The 21,956-nt window shown below is 42.4% G+C and overlaps 7 protein-coding genes across 9 annotated transcripts; 2 read left to right on the top strand and 5 right to left on the bottom strand.

The window, feature by feature from the left end:
* The first annotated feature begins 185 nt into the window (after positions 1 to 185).
* LOC108143972 lies at positions 186 to 9,102 on the top strand. Of its 3 annotated transcripts, XM_041708985.1 has the most exons (14): positions 186 to 306; positions 1,236 to 1,903; positions 2,686 to 2,943; positions 3,003 to 3,166; positions 3,225 to 3,638; positions 3,721 to 3,771; positions 3,841 to 3,897; positions 3,977 to 4,351; positions 4,885 to 5,032; positions 5,091 to 5,320; positions 5,378 to 5,696; positions 5,767 to 6,028; positions 6,102 to 6,222; positions 6,873 to 9,102. In XM_041708985.1, exons 2-14 carry the CDS (start codon positions 1,296 to 1,298, stop codon positions 8,780 to 8,782), a joined length of 4,917 nt encoding a protein of 1,638 aa, XP_041564919.1. In that variant the 5' UTR covers positions 186 to 306; positions 1,236 to 1,295; the 3' UTR covers positions 8,783 to 9,102. The 3 variants fall into 3 exon arrangements, with proteins under 3 accessions (XP_041564919.1, XP_017124065.1, XP_017124066.1); XM_017268576.2 differs by having other exon boundaries at positions 3,721 to 3,897; XM_017268577.2 differs by lacking the exon at positions 186 to 306 and adding an exon at positions 337 to 445 and having other exon boundaries at positions 3,721 to 3,897.
* Positions 9,103 to 9,337: 235 nt separating this feature from the next.
* Positions 9,338 to 10,715, bottom strand: LOC108143973. Its single transcript, XM_017268579.1, has one exon. It carries the CDS (start codon positions 10,700 to 10,702, stop codon positions 9,554 to 9,556), a length of 1,149 nt encoding a protein of 382 aa, XP_017124068.1. The 5' UTR covers positions 10,703 to 10,715; the 3' UTR covers positions 9,338 to 9,553.
* Positions 10,716 to 11,428: 713 nt separating this feature from the next.
* Positions 11,429 to 12,232, bottom strand: LOC108143809. The gene is made up of 2 exons (XM_017268332.2): positions 12,163 to 12,232; positions 11,429 to 12,104 (listed from the first exon to the last, which is right to left on the bottom strand). Exons 1-2 carry the CDS (start codon positions 12,208 to 12,210, stop codon positions 11,454 to 11,456), a joined length of 699 nt encoding a protein of 232 aa, XP_017123821.1. The 5' UTR covers positions 12,211 to 12,232; the 3' UTR covers positions 11,429 to 11,453.
* A 672-nt stretch (positions 12,233 to 12,904) lies between these two features.
* LOC108144091 lies at positions 12,905 to 14,230 on the top strand. The gene is made up of 2 exons (XM_017268745.1): positions 12,905 to 12,977; positions 13,036 to 14,230. Exons 1-2 carry the CDS (start codon positions 12,927 to 12,929, stop codon positions 13,714 to 13,716), a joined length of 732 nt encoding a protein of 243 aa, XP_017124234.1. The 5' UTR covers positions 12,905 to 12,926; the 3' UTR covers positions 13,717 to 14,230.
* A 1,194-nt stretch (positions 14,231 to 15,424) lies between these two features.
* On the bottom strand, positions 15,425 to 15,994 carry LOC108143801 (protein C19orf12 homolog). Its single transcript, XM_017268323.2, has 2 exons — positions 15,723 to 15,994; positions 15,425 to 15,673 (listed from the first exon to the last, which is right to left on the bottom strand). The coding sequence occupies exons 1-2, from the start codon at positions 15,928 to 15,930 to the stop codon at positions 15,456 to 15,458; spliced, it is 426 nt and encodes a 141-aa protein (XP_017123812.1). The 5' UTR covers positions 15,931 to 15,994; the 3' UTR covers positions 15,425 to 15,455.
* Positions 15,995 to 16,390: 396 nt separating this feature from the next.
* LOC108143793 (protein C19orf12 homolog) lies at positions 16,391 to 17,061 on the bottom strand. The gene is made up of 2 exons (XM_017268316.2): positions 16,742 to 17,061; positions 16,391 to 16,686 (listed from the first exon to the last, which is right to left on the bottom strand). The coding sequence occupies exons 1-2, from the start codon at positions 16,941 to 16,943 to the stop codon at positions 16,466 to 16,468; spliced, it is 423 nt and encodes a 140-aa protein (XP_017123805.1). The 5' UTR covers positions 16,944 to 17,061; the 3' UTR covers positions 16,391 to 16,465.
* Positions 17,062 to 17,877: 816 nt separating this feature from the next.
* LOC108143802 lies at positions 17,878 to 18,472 on the bottom strand. Its single transcript, XM_017268324.2, has 3 exons — positions 18,321 to 18,472; positions 18,200 to 18,247; positions 17,878 to 18,135 (listed from the first exon to the last, which is right to left on the bottom strand). The coding sequence occupies exons 1-3, from the start codon at positions 18,406 to 18,408 to the stop codon at positions 17,921 to 17,923; spliced, it is 351 nt and encodes a 116-aa protein (XP_017123813.1). The 5' UTR covers positions 18,409 to 18,472; the 3' UTR covers positions 17,878 to 17,920.
* Between the last annotated feature and the right edge of the window lie 3,484 nt (positions 18,473 to 21,956).

The following is a 21,956-nucleotide window of genomic DNA, read 5'->3' as shown; positions in this document are numbered from 1 at the left end:
AGCCCCCTCAGAATTAGAAAATAAGCCTTCAAATAAGATTAAATCACTGATCATGAAAGTTCTAAGAGAAATTAGAAAACGACAAAGAGTCCGTGCTCTCTAAAAATAAATCTCACATTTTCCGACTTTTCCGATCCGTTCGAAATGAAAGCGCCGTGCCGCTCAGAATAACTTTGACCGACGAGCGGATCGGACGTATACGGAATTTTCGAGCCGCGGAAAATCGCGAGAATCAGAGAGCAAGAGTGACCGAAGAACATTCCGTGGCGGTGCAGACGACCGAGTGTGTGCATAGGAAAAGTGCAAGTAATAATTTGTTATTGTTTTTCCTTTCAACAAAACACTGGCGAACAACCCGAAAATAGCCCCAAACAACCTTGCGCGTAAACCCATAAAACAAAAGAAGCGCAGCCAGGAAGAAAATTCGAGTGGAAAAGAGCGAAATGTGTGTATTCAATGTGTGGCAACAGTTTTGGATATAACGTTCGGAAAGTGGCGAAAGTAATGGGGGCCGCCGACTTCAGATACACATGATCTGTTCGCAGCACCACCCATCCACCCATCCACCCATTCACCCATCCACCCACTGGTACATCCATCCATCCATCAAATTCCGCGCTGAGTGCGTGCACTTTTGCATAAATTGGAAATATTAATTGTGTGTAACCTAAAAGTGGAATAAAGGAAGTGTGTGCGCACTTTGCGCGGAGGGATCGGCATCGGAATCGGAATCGGGATCGGAAATCGGGGGCTACGAATACTGGGTGTGTGCCATAGTGCGATCGCCATGGGGCGAAACAAACAAAAGAGTGTCAGCGTTTTAAAAATAGTTTGGTTTGCGGCGTGATTTTATTTGTTTCTTTTGCTGGGGCAACCGCTCGACGACCGATGGCATCCAGTTCTTAAGCCAAAACCGTAACTAAGACCCAAAACCCAAAAACACACACAGGAGCACAGTGCATTCCGGATCGGTTCTACTCGATTCGGTTAAGTGACCACACGCGTGCATATTTTTGAAAAATATTCAAAACTTTCGCACATGTGGGGAAACGTGCTGAAATGGGATTTTCGAAATAATTGTTTACATTTCGTGGATTTAATCGTTACACTTTAGGAGCCGTTTATGTGTGCGTTCGGCGGCGGACGTTTCGCATCGGTCGTCGTCTTCCTCTTCTATAAACAATCTCCCGATTTTGATAATTCTCGGATTTTTCATGTCTTGTGTGCGTTTTTAGTGGCGTATTGGGCAGAGTAAACAAACAAAGTCCGAGTGAGTGATTCGCTGCGATACCGACATGGACTGGGACAAGCCACCGCCGCCACCACAGCCACCGCCAAAGCCCAGACGAACCCGGTCCCGGCAAGATGTCCTGCACTACGAGTCCTTGCCCACGGCTCCACCGGCAATGTGTGGCCGCACGGAGGAGAACATCTTCCAGTTTCCGGCCGTGGCCTCCCGGGCCCGCAATCTCTCCGCCTCTCCCAAGTTCGAGAGGAGGGAGGCTAAGGATCTGCCCGTCTGCGAACTGGGCAAACACACCTGCTCCAAGTGCCTGCCCTACCGTGCGGATAGGGGCACCATTGAACCGCTGAGGACTCGCCTCAATTCCGCCATCGAGGCCATGGACGAACTGACTCGCACGTACGCCTTGCTGGAGGGATTCCTCGAGCACCGACTGACCACCATTGCCGACAATGAGGCAGGCGAGCGCGAGGCAGAGCTGCAGGCCCTGGAGGATGACATTCCCTCCACCAGTCAACAGGCCATCAGGCAGCAACGTCCACCCACCAAGCCACCCAGAACCAGCGACAACCAGTTCGAACTGGAGCACTCCCTTACCTGGCTGGAATCCCTGATGGGCACCGAGGTGGTACCGCCCTTCAAACAGGGCAAATTCAAGCGGTAAGGATTAAGTTGAGAATAAATGCTAAATAGCAATATTGCTCATTAGTTTGTGTTTTTAAAACACTGTTCACCACATCAAATGCATTTTAAAATAGGTGTAAGCACGTCTACAAAACATTAATAACATTTGTTTTATAAAGAATGCAAACATTCATTTTTTTATTTTAAATATTGATGACTTTGCAGAAATCCGATTTAGAAAAGGCATAACTCTATAAGTTTGTGTTTTAAAGTTCTAAGAATCTGCGTTTAAACTTTGGTTTGTAATTTTGGGTCGATTTTTTTGAAATTTTAATGATGGTACCCCTCTCCTTTTCTTCCAAAAATGGCTTTGCAGAAAACTGACCTTATATCAGCACTTTAAAAGCCATAACTTTTCTTACAATTATCCGATTTTCAAATGGCATACCTCTTAGGAATTGTGATTGAAATTTCTAAAACTCTGCATTTAAATTTTGATTTGATTTTCTATCGATTTTCTGGAAATTAAACGATGTAACCCCTTTCCTTTTTTTAAAAAAAAATGGCTATGCAGAAAAGTGACCTAAAACCAACACTTCTAAAGCCATAACTTTTGTTACAGATATCCGATTTTAAAAAGGAATGGCTCTATAAGTTTTTGGTTTTAAGTTCTGTAAATCTGCATTTAAATGTTGGTTTGTAATTTTTTTTATTTTTTACAAAAGTGTCTTAAATCAAGCAAGTAGTCATACGCTGGAATTTAAAATTGAACTGATCGGTCTTCTATTTACTTTGCAATTTATCGAACAATCCCACAGTATTCGAGAGCGCAGCAAGTCCATGATGGACGAGGACCTCAACGTGTTCATGAAGGGCGAACGACCCGGGCTGAAACTTAGCTCCTCGCGACCCTATCTCCTGAGGCGCCAGAGCACCTACAGCGACAACAAGGCCAAGGTGTCCAAGTGGACCAAGGTGAAGGCCGCCTTTAAGTGGGAGCGGGCTAATGTGCCGCCCTCGGGACCAGGTGCTCCGGAAACCAGTGTCCTAATGCCACTCAACCACGAGGTGGAGAGGTTTGTTTCAGACTCCAATACTTCCTTGACTTCCATTTTAATGTTGGCTCACTCTTTAGATACCTCAAGGTGCCCATTTGTGTGGCAGCTGGTAGCAGTTCGGCGGACAGCATCATCAGTTCCTCCTCCGGCCACATAATGAGCGATACTGGTGGCACACCTGGAACCATCAGCTCGGCCAGCTCCATGGATGATCTTGAGGCAGCCAGTCGACAGAACTATCGTAAATCCATTTTAATACTTTTTTTAAGAGCTTTTAAACTTATGTATAACCTTATTAGGTCGTGATTCCTCTAAGAGTGATACCCGCTGTGATTCCCGCGCCTCCAACTTTGAGGTGGAGCTGCGCAAATCCGCCACCGACGAGCGCCTGGATAACATCAAGTCCTCTGCCCCGCCATTGCCAGCCAAGTCCTCATCCAGCAAGTCGCTGCGAAGATCGAAGGCCTTTTCCGACTTCGAGGTCCTGCCCGAGGATCATGTGGCGGAGATCAAGGCCACCAGCAGCCGGCGGCAGAAGCTGCCACCGAGTCCACTGAACCTCAACCAGGTCAACCAGATGTACAGTGATCTGCCGCAACTGCATTCGCCGTTGAAGAGTCCCAAGGATTCGCGAATGCGTCGTGTCCACTCGCCGGGTACCTCGTCCGTGCCCAGCAGTCCCTCCAGGCAATCGGATTTCTTCGGTGAATTTGGTGGGTGAGCAAGGGATAACACTATCCTTAATCCCTTTTGGTATTATAAGCTCTTCTTAACCCCAAACCCTGCTTGTTGCAGAGAGCGAGGATCTGTCCAGTGGCGATTTCTCGGAGCCCACAACGCCAAACTGTAAGAATTTCCCACACAACGAAGATGAAGAGATACTTCAACATTATCAACTTCTCGTACTCAAACTAGATTCGGAGTTTAAGAACAAGCAATGCGAATTCGAGCGTTCCAGTGTTAACAATCGCAGTAGGAATCCCCTTCGAGTCCACATAACTAATGTTCCAAGAAAATTTCTAACCCATGTGTATTATACAAACCATTTTAGGTATCAAACTGGGCGGCAGCAGTGCAGCCGGAGGAGGAGCAACAGGGACAACTGGGAAGCGCAGCAGCGAGGAGCACTCGCCCACTCAGCTGCTGCACAACGAGCTCATGTCCACCGCCCAGCTGGAGCAGAATCTCACCCCGCAGTTCAAGAAGAAGCTGCACAAGTGGCGGACCAAGCAGCAGAATTGCACGGGAGGATCGTACGCCTCCTTGGAGCCAGCGGCCAGTCCCACGGCCAAAAGCCAGAGTGGCGAGGTGAAGCCCAAGATCGACTGGAACCTGTGGAGCATGGGCCAGGTGAAGCTGGAGGGCCAGGGACTGTGTGCTCTGCCCGACCAGAAGGATCTGCCGGAGAAGTTCCAGAAGAAATTGGGTTGGTATTTACACTGGGTAAAAAGAAGCAGTAAATTTAGGTAGTTCATACTTAATATTCATATTTTTAGCTATGATTTTCATCCTTTGCAGTTAATTATATATATTTTTTTAATATTTCATTTGTCTATTTGTGGAATAGATTTTAATTTAAGGAATGCCTTTAAAACATGTCTTAAATCAAAAATGTTTCACATTAATTCAAATGTTTGAATATTAAATCATGCAATATAATATTTAATATTCTGGTTTTAAAATTATTCAAATGTTTGAACATTAAATCATGCAGCATTAATTTATTATGCATTACATTTAATATGATTTTAAAACTAATAGGTGTAACATTAATTCAAATGTCTTAATATTAAATCATGCAATTTCATATCTGATATTTTGATTTTAAATTAATTCAAATGTTTTAATACTAATTCAATGAAAGTTAAATATGCATTATGTTCAAAATTGTGATAGCCAGATATATATATTTTTTTATTGCAAAGTATCCAAACAATTAATTTAAATTTTCCCCTTTAGAGCAATGGAATCGATTGAAGTGCGCTCCTGGTGGTGGCACCATTTCGGATAATGACTCCCTAAAGCGGGGCTCCAAGCACAGTCAGTCCACGAGAAGGGGATCTGATGATGACCGATGGTACAAGCACAGGCCACACGACAAAGAAAAGTTTGTTGAAAGTTGATCCCAACTAATCCTTCAACTAATCCTTATTTAACTCCCACAGATTGTCGCGCCTTAAGGCCATTGTGGTGCCGGATCACACCAAGAAGATCGAGGTGAAGACTTCGGATGGCGAGGTGATGAAATTCGAGGGCATCTCGAGGAAGTTCACCCGGAAGCTGTACGAGTGGGAGAAGGCCAGGGGCATTGGACCGGAGGCCTCGACCTTTGCGCTGCTGCATCCGGGCTACTGTCCCATCGATGTGAGGCGCATCAACAAGGAGTGCCATAAGGGTGGGTATGACATTAACTAAGGATAAGATCTAAGGCTAATCCTTACTGTCTGTGTAGTGACAGCAGATCACTCGCCCACGCTGAGCCGCTCCCTTTCCCTGGACAGCGTGTCACCCAACTGCAATCTGGCCCAGACCATCTCCCAGCAGGCTTCGTCGCTGTCCCTCAACGATGTCAACGATCTGAAGGAGATCGAGGACAGCAACGACGCCCTCACGGATCACGAGTTCAAGAAGTACGACGAACCGGAGGCGGTGATGGTGGAGGTGGAGGAGCACATCCACGACACCGCCTCGCCACTGGTCACCGCCCACACGCTTGTGGAGCAGCAGACGCCCATCTACAAGTACGAGGAGGTGCAGTGCAACGACTATGTGTAGGTGGCATGTGCATTTACCCAATCCTCCTCCGGATTGTAATCGGCTGACCATTCCCATCCCCTCCAGCAATTCGCGTCGTGTCCAGAGCTTCGAGTCGCACACTAATCTGGCCCCCTTGCTGGGCGCACTGAAACGTGCCGACGAGCTGTTTGGCCAGCTGAGGAATGCCTCGCCCGACCTGCTGGAACACCCCTCCATGCGGGACTGCCAGGCCGCATTGCTGAGCATTCGCAGCATTTACCCGTACTACTCCAACAACCTGATGAAGGCGGGCGTGCTCAACGCCATATCCGATGTCCAGAGCGAACTGGGACGACTGGCCGAGTTGGTCAGTTATACATATATTAAATTATTTACTAAATATAGTGGGTTGATAATTAACCTGTTCTGTGACACTTCAGAGCCAGAAATCGCCAATGGATGAGGCCTGCTGCCAGGAAACCATGCAGGAGCGGACACTGGAGTATCTGGAAGAGCTCCACGGACTGCATGAATGCCTGCAGTGTCTCAAGCTTAGCATACGTGAGTATTTTATACCCCTGCAGAGGGTATAATACAATTGTTCATTGTTTAGAAGTTTGTAAAGCACCGAAGAACATATTACCGAAACATACATTTTTGATCAGCGTGATTAGAATGATATATTGATATAACATATCCGTTTCTATACTGTTTGCGAGTTCAGTATAAAAGCTATACCCTTGAATCTTTTACGATCGTTTAAAAGCAGTCAGTGCAAATTCGCTGTTTTTTTTTTAATTTAATATTATTTGCTAGTTTTTGTCATAAATTTTGTTTTTATAGTATTCAGATGCTATCCTTTCAGTTTTGAACAAGTTCGGTTGTCTATATCCTAAAGCTACGATATATCTGTTGTACAAGCCATCCGCTTCTATGCCGATTTTTCGCGCAGTTTTAAATGTAGATTCTTGAAACTGTCCAAATCTTGTTTTTTTTTTGTATGTACAATGATTTTGTTTAAAAATCGGAATCATAGGATATGTCTTATGGCTGCCCGAGGAACGATCGGTTTAAATTTGATACATTTATTTATGGCTAAATCATATGGTTTATATCCATACATAGCTTGACTGCAAGGGCACTAAAAAATTTGCTTCCATTCTCCTTAAAACCTACTAAGTTTAATCTTAATTAAATGGATTCCTTTATAGAGGGTGGAACGAATCGCTATCCCCGCGACATAGTGCCGGATATTAACATCACCAGCGAGGATGGTCAGCAGTTGGACTCCAGTTCTGCCTATGCCACCTGCGACAATTCCAGCCGAGATCGTTTGGCCCAGGACGACAATAGTGCCAGTGCCAGTGCAGCCTCACCAATGGAGCACGAAACGGAGACTAGTACCACTACGGGCACCTTGTGCCGCTCCAGCTTGCCCACTGTGAATGTGAGTGCCAATCCCAGTGTCAATGGTATCGGCAATGCCAGTGCTAGTGCCAGTGCCAAGAAGAAGCTGCTGCGACTGCGCAAGATGGGTTCGCGGCAGAATAGCAAGACGGAGAGCGACAGCAGTGATGCGGATACCCACTCGGTTTTGGAGACTCCGCGTCGATTACGCCGGAAGAATTTCCGGCTGAAGCAGCGTTCCTTGGACGACGACTTCCGGTTGGGTTCCACTGCAAACGATCTGGAGACGGCCGCACCTAGAGAAGACATTGTCTACGGTTCACTAAAGGTCAAGCCAGGTGAACTCATCGAGCAAAGTCAATGTGTGGCACCTGCTCCTGTTTCTTCCACCACTCCTCTTATTTCAACCACTCCCCCTGCAACAGTTACTCTACCTACAAAACAGGGAGCTTTTGTTCCTCCTCCTTTGCCAGAGCATAACCGAAACTACAACACAAATGCCAATGTTTTTGTGAAAACCAAACGCAAACTATTCACCACCATCCCAGAACCAAATGCCTCGGAGGGCATAGCTTTGATCGAAAAGGATTTGGATAGTCCTACAGAGGAAAAAGCGGATAAGTTGATTAAATCAGAGAAGTTCAAGTGCCCGCCAAAACCCCTCAATCTATATAAATCCATCAGTTTGGAGCGCTTAACACAGCCGCCCAATAAAGAGGATCTGCGAAAATGTCAGAGTAGTGAAAATTTCAGGCGGGGATGCCTATTCGTGCGTCCTCCACTGGCCAGCGATAGTATTGAGAGATTGGCAGAGTCCAAGAAACCGCCGGAGTTGAACAACCCCCCAGTTCCACCGAGGAAAGCTCATCTCTACAAGAAAAACTCGCTGCACAAATCGCAGAGTGCCAATGCTAGCAACAAGATTGAGCACAAGATAGCCAAGACCAGCTCTGGACCCAGTTTCTCTAGGGTGCATCCTCCGCCGCCGGCTCCAGTTCCTCTAATCTTGCCCAACAAACAGGACAACACGCTGCCGCGTATCCAAAGGAAGCATCCCAATACGCCCACTAAGGCCAAGCAGTTTGAGTTCCCGCCTCCACAGATTCTCATACCAGAGCGCCCAGCCACGCCCCTTTCGGAAAGGGCCATACGCCTACAGCTGGCCAAGGCGCAGTTCCTGCAGAGTGCTCCGGTTACTCCGCGCCAGGAACCCCAAACACCCAGTAAGGCAGCCGATTCTGTGGTGCTCCAAAAGAGCATCAGTGCGGGCAGCATGAGGGGAGCTGGTCAGGATCCAACGAAGCAGCAGCAGCATTACCACGAGGTGTCCACGGATCAGGAGAGTGTGGGCACCTCCAGTGCCTACGATAGTTTGCCGCGAACCGTCAGCCGGAGTGCCAAGATCTCCAGCAAACTGGGCTTCGCCACGCTCACCTCAAAGCTGCGCAGGGGCACCAAGAAGTCCAAGGAGCCACCACCGCCGAGTCCTGGAAGCGCCCTCTCCGCCCTTTGCCGGCAAACCCTAATGGCCGATGTCATAGCCATACCGCAGGCCTTTGCCTCCGAGAAGCCACCACCGAGTCCCACGGGCCGCAATGTGTCCAAGTCGCAGAGCACGCCACAGGCGGCCCCTCCCGTGACCATCAACTTCGAGGGCATCAACAAGTCCCTGAGCGAGCAGTATGTGCGCCAGCTCAAGGAAAGCGACGTCTAGTCAGAGTACCCAGTCTCAAGTCCAGAATCTAGTCATAGGAGTAATCAAAGTCCGAGATAATTGAATGCATTTTGGGTTCTGCTTTAAATCCACCTAATAACTTATAAACTTTTAAAAAGGATTGAAATATATTAAAATGAAGCAAGCCCTTTGGAAATTATAAAAACGAATGGCCATATTGTGCAGCCAAAGTATAGATACTCAAAAGATCCATTCAGGAAACAGAATTTTTTCGATCTGTGTAAAATCGAAAAATTCAAAGCCATATAGCTTTTCAGATTTAGTTATCTAATAAACTATTATTTTTGATTGCTTCGAAATTTCGTAAATTAACTGTTGGAATATGTAACCAACCTGCGAAATCTTAAATATATTTAACACTTATTTTTATAATAACAAAAAAACGAAAAAATCATGTTCCTTTGTGCAATAAATAATTGAATTATGCGATTCGCAATTTAAAGATAAGAACTTTTGTATTAGAACTTGATAAATATTAATAGAAAGTATAAATTGCCATTTTTAACTAACCTTCCAAAATACATACTCTAATGATTTCATAAAAGTACTAACTTATATGTTTAATTGTAAAATGCGTTTTGTTCTAAATGTTTTACCCATATAATTGTATTCCTTATCACTTTTTTTTAACAGCATTATTTTAATCGCAACGATCAACGCTAATTTAAGCGGTATGCTTAACTGTTATCTGAAGGTTTATTGTTCCGATAAGCAAAACTACGCTTATCAATCGGTGGAAGTTCCAGAAGCTTATCTGTGATCCTCATAGTCGTCCAGCTCCGGGTGGTCATCATCGTCGTCCTCGTCCACCTCGTTTTCGTGGGGTATTTCCGGGGGCTCCGCGCCGGTGTTCCAGTAGCGATCCTCCTCCGGATGTGTGAACTCGAAGTCCACTGCCTCCGGATTCACGTAGGTGATGCATGTGGTCAGGTTCTGGGTCGTTTCCAGCATGTGCGGTATGCTGTTGACGAAAGCCACACCACATTCCGCGGAGTGCATGGCCTCTCCTGGCAACTGGTTGTTGATCTTGCCATAAACATCGATTCCCACGGCGATAATGTCGTGGACCCGGCGAATGGCACTCAGTGCATTCACCGTGCCGGAGAGGATCTTGCCCACGGTGGTCTGCTTGGCGGCGATCTTCTTGTAAATCTTCACCAGCCCGCCCACATTGCGTTTCACCTCCTTGACGGCCGCCACCGTCTCGTTCTGGATGCGCAGCACCAAGGCCATGGTGCGGGAGTAGCAATCGACGCCATCGTTGATGGCCTGCAGGGCTACCTGGAACTCCGGCACCTGGGAGTAGCTGCAATAGGCGGCCTGGCTGCCACGACCCCAGTACTTCCACATGTAGCCCAAGCCGGCAATGGCGGCGGTCACAATCTTGGGCTTGTTCAGCTTCAGCAGATTCGCCTCCAGTTGGATGGCCCGCTCCACCAGGTCGTCAATGCCAAACTGTGCCTCATCAATCACGTCCTGAATTATATCCCTGAGGTCCTCGAATTCCGCCCTTTGCTCTGGACTGAAATCGGGATAGGGTTCTCCCATTATCTCCTCCACGCTGGGCAGTTTGGTATCATAAACCACTTGAGGTTTCTCGTCCAGGTAAATGGCAAAATTACTGCGAAAGTCCTCAAACGCCTGCAGGTAGTTGGCATCCAATTCGGGCTCCTTCGCCGCACTCTGGTCACTTCCGTCGCCGCTCTGGAGCTTCAGGCTGTACAGATAGTCGTACTGGGCCTGGAACTCCAGGTACAGCGGACGCAGTGCAGCCACTTCATCGCTGGACAATTGCAAGTCCACCTGTTGCTTCTGCAGCAGATTCTCCAGTTCCTGGTGGGCAGCTCCAAAGGCAAGAAGCAGCACACTGGCCAGCACGAGCAGCGTTTTCCTAACCATTTTGACCGGCCAACTGATTCAGTGCAACTGAGGAGGAATTTTGACCAGCTCCATTATCGGAAGAAGTATAGCTCGTTAAACGCTATCTTGGATTTTCTTAAGTGGCCACGAGCTTTTTAGTGTGCGATAATCGCGGCTTATCGCCAGTATTACGCTATATATAACACTGCAAGGGGCAATGTTTCAGTAAACAAATTTCATAGGAGTTTTTCATGAATGGTCTATCAAAGGGGAAGGATTACTTGTCAATTGTCATAAAGATCAAAGATATTGCAGTGAAAGCAAAAAATACTATTGTGGTTAATCAATTAAATGTAGTAATTGGTTGAATATAACTGACTGATAAGTTATATGTGAATCCAAAATTGTATATTTAATTTATGTTAACTTTAAAGTCATATGTTGAATCACATGATTTAATAAATTAACGTGGAGAATATTAGCCTAAAATAAGCCCAAATATAATAAAATTAAATTATGAATTCATTCTAAATTAAATTTTCAGATACTAAAATATACATTCAGAAATTTAAATATCAAACTTTAAATATTTTCATATTGAAATCAACTCAAAGCCAAATGGCATGAAAATCAAAACGAAATGTAATTAAATTGTATTAAATGTATTGATTGATCATTTTAAGCTTTAAAGTATTATTTTAAATTAAATTTTTGATAGTCCCATGACTTAACCAACACAATCAAAAAAACCATCTAAAGTTAATCTTGCGTTTTACTATATTTTCTGGACTTAGTTCACGGCACACGACTCAATCTGAGTAAAGACCTCGTCGAACTCCATCCTCAGATGATGGTAGAAAAGGCAACTTGGTGTGTCCAGATCCTCCTGCGTCATTTCCAGGAGAATGTCGTCGCATAGCTCCAGACTGCCGGACATCCGCTGATTGATTCCCCCAATTCCGGACACAGTGCAGAGCAAGACTCCGGCGTGATTAAGTCCTGGCTGCTTCAGTTGCCAAGTTTGGCAGGTTTTCGATACTCCACCGATCTCCAGCGAAGCCTTGCTTAGGAAATCGGCTTCATGCACGATTTCCTCCTGGAAATGGCCCATGATGTGGTCCAGGGAGTTCCGGCAGATGCTGTACTTGTCCACCAGCTCCCGATTGAAGTGGGCCACCTGGAGCTCGTGTTTCTTGGAGCAGGCACGCCACTCATCGCTGTACTCACTGCCGAAGAATCGCTCCAGCCGGGCACTCACCTTTCGCTGCTGGTCATCCAGTATGTCCTTGGCCACCTGAAGAATCCCGGATCGCTCGTAGATCGCCTGTTGGGTGTCGTTCCATATCCTGGCAGCTCGGGAGCTTTGCATGGCAATAAGCTGCTTTGTAGACTCATAGAGCGGTCCATTCTGACCCCAAATCCTTTGGAAATGGCAGTGCACCTGTAAATCCGTTCGGTATTATTAAGTATATTTTAGAACAGTCATAGCTATTGGTTACACAAAGTAGCGACTGCAATAACAGCCATGTCACCCATTCTATTCTCATCTTGACAATAAATTAAACTGACTCCCAAAAAAATCCAATGATGTCTCCAATGAATCTCTGTTTTATTTATAGTTCCCCAGAGGGTAAGTCAGCTATTTGAAGCAGCTTGTATATTAAGTATATTTATAAAGATTATTAATTACTTAGAAAACAAAGACAATATTCCTCTTTAAAGATAAAAATCCTTGTAATATATGTTTGTTTTCTTAATTGTGTTTATTTAGTTAATAAAATTGTAAGTGTAAAGAAAAAGCTGGCCAATACTAATACATATATTTTATCTTCAGAATTTTGAATGCTTTTGTTAAATAAGTCTTATCAGAAGATGTTCCGATATATTAAAGTAGATCGAAAGAAAGGTGTCTCTAAATCACGCCCTTTTTATTTTGGTGATATTTGGACATTTTATCAATACTTAAATTATTGTTAGAATTTACGATTATTTAAAACAAAATGGAATTATTTAAAAAAGTATAGAACGTAGCAACATAAAAAGTCATAGAACAGTATAAATTTAAATTTATAAAGTATTAACGCGTCGCCGTACTAAAAAATCCATGCTTGTCGATTGAAATGACAATTAGTTTAATGGGCAATCTTTGTTGTCTTGTGTGATTTTCAACGGACAAACTCTTATCGAAACAGCATGCCAATGTTTTGACTATATATACCAAGTCAGTTGGAAGCTTTTCGCACTAAAGAAAAATAACAGAAACATGATGACTCAAATTGCTGGAGTATTTTGCTTCCTTTTGCTTACCTTGGCGGTAATCAGTGTTCTATGAAGGTTAAAATATTTCCATGGTAAAAACTCTATATTTGCAGAGCTGCCAAGTGATCCGCTATGAAGACGGGATAGAGACAAATACCACAAATTACGGACCCGTCTCCATGGTGGTGGACAATCTGGCGGAGATTGCCGTAAATGTGAGCGACGAAAATACGGCTCAGTTGGAGGGCAAAATGAATCGCACTCGACAGGATATAGCCGGAAATATCGAGGTCCTGATCGCCAGTGCCTTGGCCCAGTTAAGTGACGTGATCTACGAGACCAACCAGTTGTTGGTGGCCAATCCCGACTGCAATGCGGCCTGGAGTTTGGATGAACTCAACGAAAATGTGACCCACCAACTGAGTGGCTGCACTGGCGATCTGGGTAATCTCCTGGAGGACTTCCGCCTGGAGGGTCAGCTGGCCTTGGCAAAAGTCCAGGGATTCGTCCAGCAGATTGCCCAGTTGCCGGCCAGGTGCCTGATGTTGGAGTCTTCGCCACTAAATCCTTTGGCTTCGGCGGGCAGCAGTGTGTGCTTCATCAACGCCATGGCGGAGATAAACCTTGGAATGGCCCAGTCCATGCACGATGCCTCCCTGCTCCTGGTGCAAACCCATCAGTCCGCCGAGGATCAAGTGGAGCAGGCGCAGGAGTGCTGTACCATTGTGGTCCAGCAGATCGGCGACTATCTGCGCGACGAGCAGGATCAATGCCAACAGTCAACTTTAACGTAATCCGTAATCGAAACGAATACCAAAACAAAACCCTTCCTGTGAGCAATAGTCCTGAAAGTGAGTTCAGGCAAATACAGCCAATGGCAAATTTATGCACCCACAAAGATGACAGAGGCCGAGGACTCGCCACATCCTGTTCACTTATTGCTTATGCATGACATTTATTTGACAAGTTTTTGATTGATTTTACAGCTGCTGCAGCCGATCTGGTGCATCTATCTGCATACTCGTAGGCACAGTGGAACTTCTCTATGACGAATTTTTCTAAAAAAATTTTAATTTATTTATTTATCATATCCATATCTTACCAAAAATGATTGTTCCATATACATAACTTCTCACTTTGTTTTTTTAACTGAAACTTCAATTTTATCTTATTTTGTTTTTAAAAGACAACTATGAGTTTTCAACACAAGGAAATAAGTCTGTATGATTATTAGACATTTTGTAGACGAGAGTAAAGTTTTATAAGGACGTTTTTAAAAGGAAAGTAAAGAAATTATTTTAAAAACTATTATTTTTAGTTCTTGCTATAGATTTTTATAGTCGAACCTTTTAAAAAACCCTTAATAATTACACCTACTAACAATGTTATTTAAATTTTTTTATAAAATTAATATTAACATTCACATGTTAGTTTACGGCAGTATAAAATTAAAATGCATCCCATATGTTCGAATAAGGCTATGCAACATCATAATGGTTTGACTTAGAGAGGTTCTTCTGTACAAGTATATTTCTTGCAACTTTGTGGCTAATCGCAAGTTCACTTTTCAAAGTCGCATGCATACTAATTGGCCATTGTTCGGCCGAACTGACCAATTGCCCAATGGACTTGCCCACGACACGTGGCAACCACACGATATATAGTAGCATACGGATCCGAATGGGCAACAGCTGTCCCTAGAAAGAGATAGATAGGGACGGAGATCGAGATCGGCCAGTTATTTTCCTGTTCCTCTCGCTTCCGCAGTAAGCCAAATTATTTTGACCTGCCTTCGGCACACTGAGCGCAATTTCGAGGTGACTAACTGTCCTAATGCACCTAGCATCACTGCGCAAGTCGCTCCCATTGTTTTTGGTGTAGCAACCAAACTGTCTACGTCTCTTTATTTCGGCTCTTGGCGCAATTCCACTAAGAGTCTGAATTTTATCTTATTTTTACTGCTTGTAACAGTTGTTGCCCCGATGATGATGATGGTCGTCTTGCCGTTGTAGCTGCACAATTTCCACCTACTCCAACATCTGTTGAGCACTTTCAGACATCTGACGGATTTTGGTGACGTCGAGCGCGCGACGCTTGTCTATTGGAAACCCGAGATCCGAAAGTAACAAACTACAGATTGGCTAAAAACAACCAGGCATTTGAAGAAACTATCTCTTAACCCCATGAAACCTAGAAAGCAACCAAATTTATTATGAAAACGTACCTAACTGTGTTAGTCATTGTTAATAGATAACCATTATTTGCCTAATAACCATTGATTAAATAGAATTCAAAATATATATCTTAAAGCTAAGGGCCTAGATAAGTTTTTTTTATCTATTTTTTTTAATATAAAATGTTCTTGATAACACTTTGTTACTTTTTAACGTAAATAAAAGAAAACTTGTGTAAAAAAAAATTAAAATCATTTCTGAACAACTTAATAAAATTGAAATTTAAAAACGTGTTGGCTTTTGGATATATTTTTTAAAATACATTTAATTTAAATGTTCATCTTTGGTTTTACACCGCTTTATTCAATAATTATTAAGTTCAAAGACTTTGTAAGAAATATCTTAAGCTCAGTAAGTGCAACACTCTTCGCTCCATCAGTTCGTAGCATTAACTCCACTGCGCCAGTATCACTAACCACAGGTAAGGCCTTCATCACATTATACTTCATTCTATAGCGCTGCTTGTTAGACATTTCATTGAGAATAAATTTACTTGCCAACATGAACTTTCCTGGACCTGAAAGACTGGCGTTAAAAGTGTTCACGATTATGCTTGAGAAGCTTGCCTTTTGCTAGTCCGTACACTGCCATTGAACCGACGGCACCACCCACAGCCAAACCGACTGGACCCATTAGTACTCCGCCAATGAATAAAGCGGCGCCAGAAACAATAACACTACCAAAAGCTCCTTTGAATGTCATTTTAGAGGACACGCGAATATTGTTAATATCGGCCAGTTCACACAGGAGTTTTACCAGCCTGTCTTTTTTCATTTTTACGCCCTAAATATAAAAAAGTGTATGTCCTTAAGCGCTCACTTTCTTCGACCATTTGGGATCGAATTTGCACTACAATGCCTTTTATAGGAGTATTATCAATGTCACTGCCGGTGTTGATGTCATTTCTGTTGCTTTCTGAGGGTTTCTAAGTATGTGTTCTTATCGCGAGCTTATTCTAAAACTTTCAAATACTGAAATATGAGTATGGGTGCAATATAATAGAACCGTATAAGTGTATTTTATAGTGACGTAATGTTACTTTGCATACAATTATTACTAGTATTTTTTCTTGTGTGTATTTAAATTTTAGTTCACCCTGTCCTTTGTTTTCCCTTTTTCCAACCTCTCGCGTTCTCGTTTTCCATATCCTAGAGGATGTGTAAATATCATAAGTGAAGTTAGTCATGTGACTTCCCTTAATAACTCATAGGTGACCATTAGGTAACCATATAAATTCACTATCAAAATCGACCATGCTTTTATTAGTATAATTTCATATAATAGCATAATGAATTAAATGGATTGATGATTAATCAATTATGGTCATTCCCATACGATCGGTGAAAAATGACTTAGCCGCGTTTAGGGCAACATCTTGCACCTGTTTGTTCTTTAATATTAATTCTACGACCTCTAGAGCACCGACAGCTTTAATTTGGGATATAGCACGGATCACATGCTCCTTCAGTTCTCGGCGCTGACTGTCCGATAAGTCATCCGAAATGACCTCACTCAGTGACTTGAACTTTCCTGAAATGAAAAGCTTGATAAGAATGGTTTTCATTATAGTTCAGTAGACACTCGCCTTCTGTAAGTCCGTAGGCTGCAAGTCCGCCAAGGGCCCCGCCCACCGCCAGCCCCCGGGGACCCATTAGTAGACCGCCGATCAGGGCTCCGGCTGCACAAACCGCAGCTCCTTTGGCAGACTCCACGAAAGTCACCTGAATATTTTCATTGTCGGCCAGTATGGACAGGGCACTAAGTAGCTCTTGGGTGCTTACGGCCATTTCTATTGAATTTTTCTTAAAATTGTAGTCTTTAAAGCTGAAGAACTTTCTGGCAACTGAGTGTGGTTTCGCAACACGATTGTCTTATGAGTTCCCAATTCAAAGTAAATAGCCACTCTGTGGTGAGAGTTACTCGATAGAAATAAAATCTATTCTCGTATTTTAGCTATCGATTGCTTACCAGTCGTTACTCATAGCATACCTTTATAGATCGAAAGCTTTTTGTAAGACGTTCAGTCTACCCAATATCAAAACCATACATTACATGTAAGCATGAAGAACTGCAATACGTGCAAGAATTTATTGAACAAAAGAGTTTGCTTTAATATAAAATCAAGAGAACATCTCAGATTAGTAGTCAAAATCATGTTGTATATATGAAAATAAGAAGTTTTACATAAACATATATATAAATATGTAAATATAAAGTTTTGCAACATTTGAAAGAAATTATTTGCTATGATCAGAAATCCCAGATTCTTTGTTAAAAATTGAACTATTGCTTCTGGTGCCGAGTGTTGTACCTCTTCCACTTGTTCAATACGCTCATACCCAAGTCTTTCCCAGTCTTTTTCCTCAAATTATAACAAATTATAATTTAAAGAGTAACGGAAACCGAACAAAAAGAAAAACCATTTTCTTTCTTTGCACCATTTTAGGCAGTTTTGAAGTATAAATTCCAAGTTGAGTTTCATCTTTCCGAAGAGATTTAAAAATTTGTTGTAACCTTTATTGTATCTACACTGCCGCAGACTGATAGGGGTTTATACTTTTTATTCCTAGAATCGGAATTTAGATAAGCGTAGCATACATACATACATATATAGATCGAAAGCTTTTTAAAAGACTTTAGGATTACCCCATTTAAGTTACATTAAATAAAATCGAGAGCTCCTAACCCTTTTATTACAACCCACTAGGTATACGAAATATGTGTAGTACTGCAACATTTATTGAACCATTTATCACTATTTTGATTAACAGGTGATGGCAAATCCCAAGTACTTGGTCAAATATTCCACAAGGGCTTCTAGTGCCGCTTGTTGCGCTTTAATTTCTCCTAAGAAAACTTCCACAGCATTTTCCACGAAACCAATCACTTGTAAAATAGCGTACTCCACGAAGTCAAACAGTTGCTCCAATATAGGCAGCGCCAATTCCACAATGAACTCATACATCCGGACAAAAATTCCTGTAATTAATTGGTTTGTATTCTGATAACAATTATTTATTTAGAGTGTATACGCGTAACTTGCCTTCTGTACGGTCACCGTAGGTTCTCTCAATCGTGTCTTCTACCGGCACTGTAGACAATAAATAAAAAGATTAAAAAGACTTAGATATTCAGTGAGTAGTTAAAGAGAACGAATTACTTACCTTCTGGACGGCTTTTCTTTTTTCTTCGCACAGCATTAAGCAGTGTTTCGAGTACAAGTTCTAAATCCAATTTTATTTTTCGCGACATATTTGTGAACTTGTTTTAAGTTTTCTTGTCTGCTCACTGCCAAATCCAACGCTGACTGAGTTAGTTTTCCCCTTGGGTAATAAATAGTATCGCTTTCTTTATCATTGCATATATATATAAACTGCAATCTTTTTGTGCAATTCCAAAGCTACCCTCTTTTTATACAAGTATTGTGGATGATAATAAGTTTATGTACAGAGTGGCAATTTTTCAAAAAGAACAAGTAGGAAAAATGAAAGTTGTAATTATTTATGGTTACAAATTAGATATTAATAAATATGTAATATTTATTAATTTTATAGTTTTTATTTTGCTACATTTTTAACATTTTAACTAATTTGTTAAAATAGCTAAATAAAAGATATTCTTACAACTAAAACAGGATAAATGGGATTGTCCAGACACACAATATGAGAAATTCGTAGATGTCAATAGCTGAGAGCTAAATATTTGGCGGTTGGTGGTCAGCCACATTTTATTAATTTGAATTTAATGGCCTTAACCTTGAGACACATGGCACAAGCTATGCTGTCATGCATATGAGTCGGAGGATCTGCATATCAAAGGGCCGGCGTCTTTAGAATTCGGCTTACGTGCCTAGATGGCGTTTAAAAATCGCTGCCGGATTGTCTTTAATTTTGATTGATGCAGCTTTAATTGCGTGGGCTCCCAATTGCTACTGCCGAACTTTCGGGTAACTGTAACTGGGCCTTTTGTCGACCGAAACCCAAAAGCGGATCGTTCCTAGGCCCCGGGATATCTAGCCGTTAACTTCTATACCATATACTCGAAGGTCGAGTTCGAAATCGAGGCTTCCGCCTGGGACCAACTGGCGCGTCTTAGGCTCACAATAAGGAATAATCGTTATTGTTATTTGCTGTCTGCAGGACGAGCCGCGTGGCGTGCGAGTGAAAGCCAGCGAAAGGACCCATTGGCGGGGCAGTGGCCAAAGCGAGATAGAGCCAGGGCGCAACATATGCCATCTTCAGCCGATCCTCCTCCCGAAGGACCTCTCGCCCCGTCTCTGTCTAACTGCGTTTTTGGCCCAGAACAAACGGACGGCGCACGCCGTCATATGGTGCCACTTTTGAATTCGGAAATTGGGTTGCCCACGCTCCTTCGCTCCTTCACTCAGAAAAAGTATTCCTTGCAGTCGAGAAACCCTCCCCCGAATTAAAAACAAATTTAAAACATAAAAAAAGTGTTGTGAGCCAACAGTGCAAGTCCTTATAATATAATTTCAAAATGATTTTATATTTAACATTTTTAAAAATATTTCAGATTTAATTACAGCAAATTTTCTGAACACTTAAAATGTACTATTCTTGTGTGTAAAAACTATTGTTAAAATTTAAATACAAAGAAATCTTTTGATATTTCCAAAGAGGTTTCTTAAAAATGGTTGATTTTCAACCTAAACAAAAAATTAAATTAAAAAAATTAAAAATTAAATATTAATAATAATAAATGTTCTGAGCAAATCAAGTCTATAAATTCCCAAAGAATTAATAGTTCAGTACAGTACAATAAAAATGTTATCTAGTAAATAGATTTATTAATTTTAAGCTCTTTCTCGGCTTGGGTTTTCGTTCATTGTCATTCCTAATAGCAACTAGATTTTTTTGAGTGCCCCGACCGTTTCTCAGCTCAATTAATATTATACTTTTTGTAGCTGTTTCGTTTACGGTTGGGTCTTTTGCTCGCTCTGCCCTGGCAGACAATTTCAAGGAAGCAGGAGCACTCGACCAACAGTTACTGTTGACTTCCGATCGGAGCACGAGTGCAGGAAGAGCGGGGAAGACAACCGATCCCGAACAGCAACAGCAGGACAAGCGGCTTAAAGGACTCACTGGCTCAAGTGAGCCCCCCAACATAAAAAAAAAACAAAAGACGGACTGGAAAGGGTTGCTCCTGGGGAAAAAAAACAGAGTAATGGGCAATGCGTATTGGGTATTTGGTATTGGGACTGGGACTGGGACTGGGACTGGGATTGGGGAAGGTGTGAGGCCGACAAGGATGCACAGACATTCGGGGCTCGGCTTACAAATCCAAATTGAGCTCCGAAATCGCGCGCATGCCTGCCAAATGAACACGTGTGCCGAAGGATCAGAGGATCAGGCCAAAATATTGTAGCGTCAGCTGGCCAAACGCCAAAAGATGCCCGCCACAATAATTGCTTCGGCTATGAAGATGATAGAAAACTCGAACAATCTTAAGGACTGTGAAAACACAAAATCTAATCTTGTTAAAATTGTTAGATTAAAAATGCCTTGATTTGCTAAATAATATTTTCCGATGATTACAGAATATTTGATTTCATTTATATTATTTTAATGTAAAAAGAAAGTTTTAGGCAGTATTAATTAACTGTTATTACTGAGTTCCAAATTTCTTTATTATAATTTAAAGATTTTTAATAAATAAAATTAGAATACTTTGTTCAGATACATTAAAGTCAACATTACGGGAAAAATTTTAACGCTTAACTCATTACAAATAACCTTTCCATTAAACTGTTTCTACTCTTCTACTATAATTTCTATTTTGTTACACAACTCATTAAACAAATACAACATTTTCCAATTATTTTTATATTATTTAAATTATTTTAAAAAAATTTTCGAAGTTCCATAATTAATCATTAATTCTCACTTTTATTTTGTTGAATGTCTCAAAAAATAAATAACAAATTGTCCAAATAAATCTAGAATAATAAATTGCTAGGATGAGCAAATTATCCGCCAGCCAGGCGTATAAAATTACCAAATCGTTTACCAAACGACCATAAACAAAACCGAATCAAAGGCAAGGAAAACAAAAAAGTTAATTTACATTAAACCCTAATATCGGACAGATCGGGGGTCGGCATACAGAAATAAATAATGAACTTTGCCAAGGAGACAAATGTATAATTTTACAGATCGCGCAATTCAATTAGAGGAATCGCCGCAAAGCCACTGACAGACAAAAAAATTAAGCAATAAAATTAGTTGTGGTTCACGCAAATTGAATGCATCAAAAGGAGCCACAAGGACATGCCGCAGCTCGCCGGGAGCCCCAGAAATAGAGCAATAGCAATGAATCAGGACGATGGAGGGCCATAAAATGCCCACTGGCATTCCAAGTAGTTTTCTTTTTCGTTTTCATTTTCATTTTCATTTTCATGTTCGATTTCGTGTCATAATGTGTTGTAAGAAGGGGCTATTGTTTCACAAAGGACTTGCCATTGTTCCATTGTCCGCTCAAGGACCTGTCCTGGGAACACCCGCGCGGTTCTCAGCATCCAAGCAGTTTTTGGGCTGTTTCTTGGGCTGCCGTGTCAGTTGCGACCACAATTTGACTCTCTGACCACCAACATAAAATGTTGACAGGCGGAACACGCCTCTAAAATATTATGCGAAGCAAGACCTGTGGGGTCCACGCAGTATCCTTTCCCGTTCTCATACCCCATCCCTATTTTACTGGGACTGGGCTGGTCCTCTGGTTCTGCGCAAATCAATTGATTGCCTCCTGACAGTTATGAGCTGATCACATTGCTATCTTGATCG

Source organism: Drosophila elegans, unplaced genomic scaffold, assembly GCF_018152505.1.
Source record: "Drosophila elegans isolate 14027-0461.03 unplaced genomic scaffold, ASM1815250v1 contig_468, whole genome shotgun sequence".
NCBI classification, from domain to species: domain Eukaryota; kingdom Metazoa; phylum Arthropoda; class Insecta; order Diptera; family Drosophilidae; genus Drosophila; species Drosophila elegans.
Note: the sequence above shows the minus strand (reverse complement) of the source record. Positions and strands in the feature narration are given on the sequence as shown.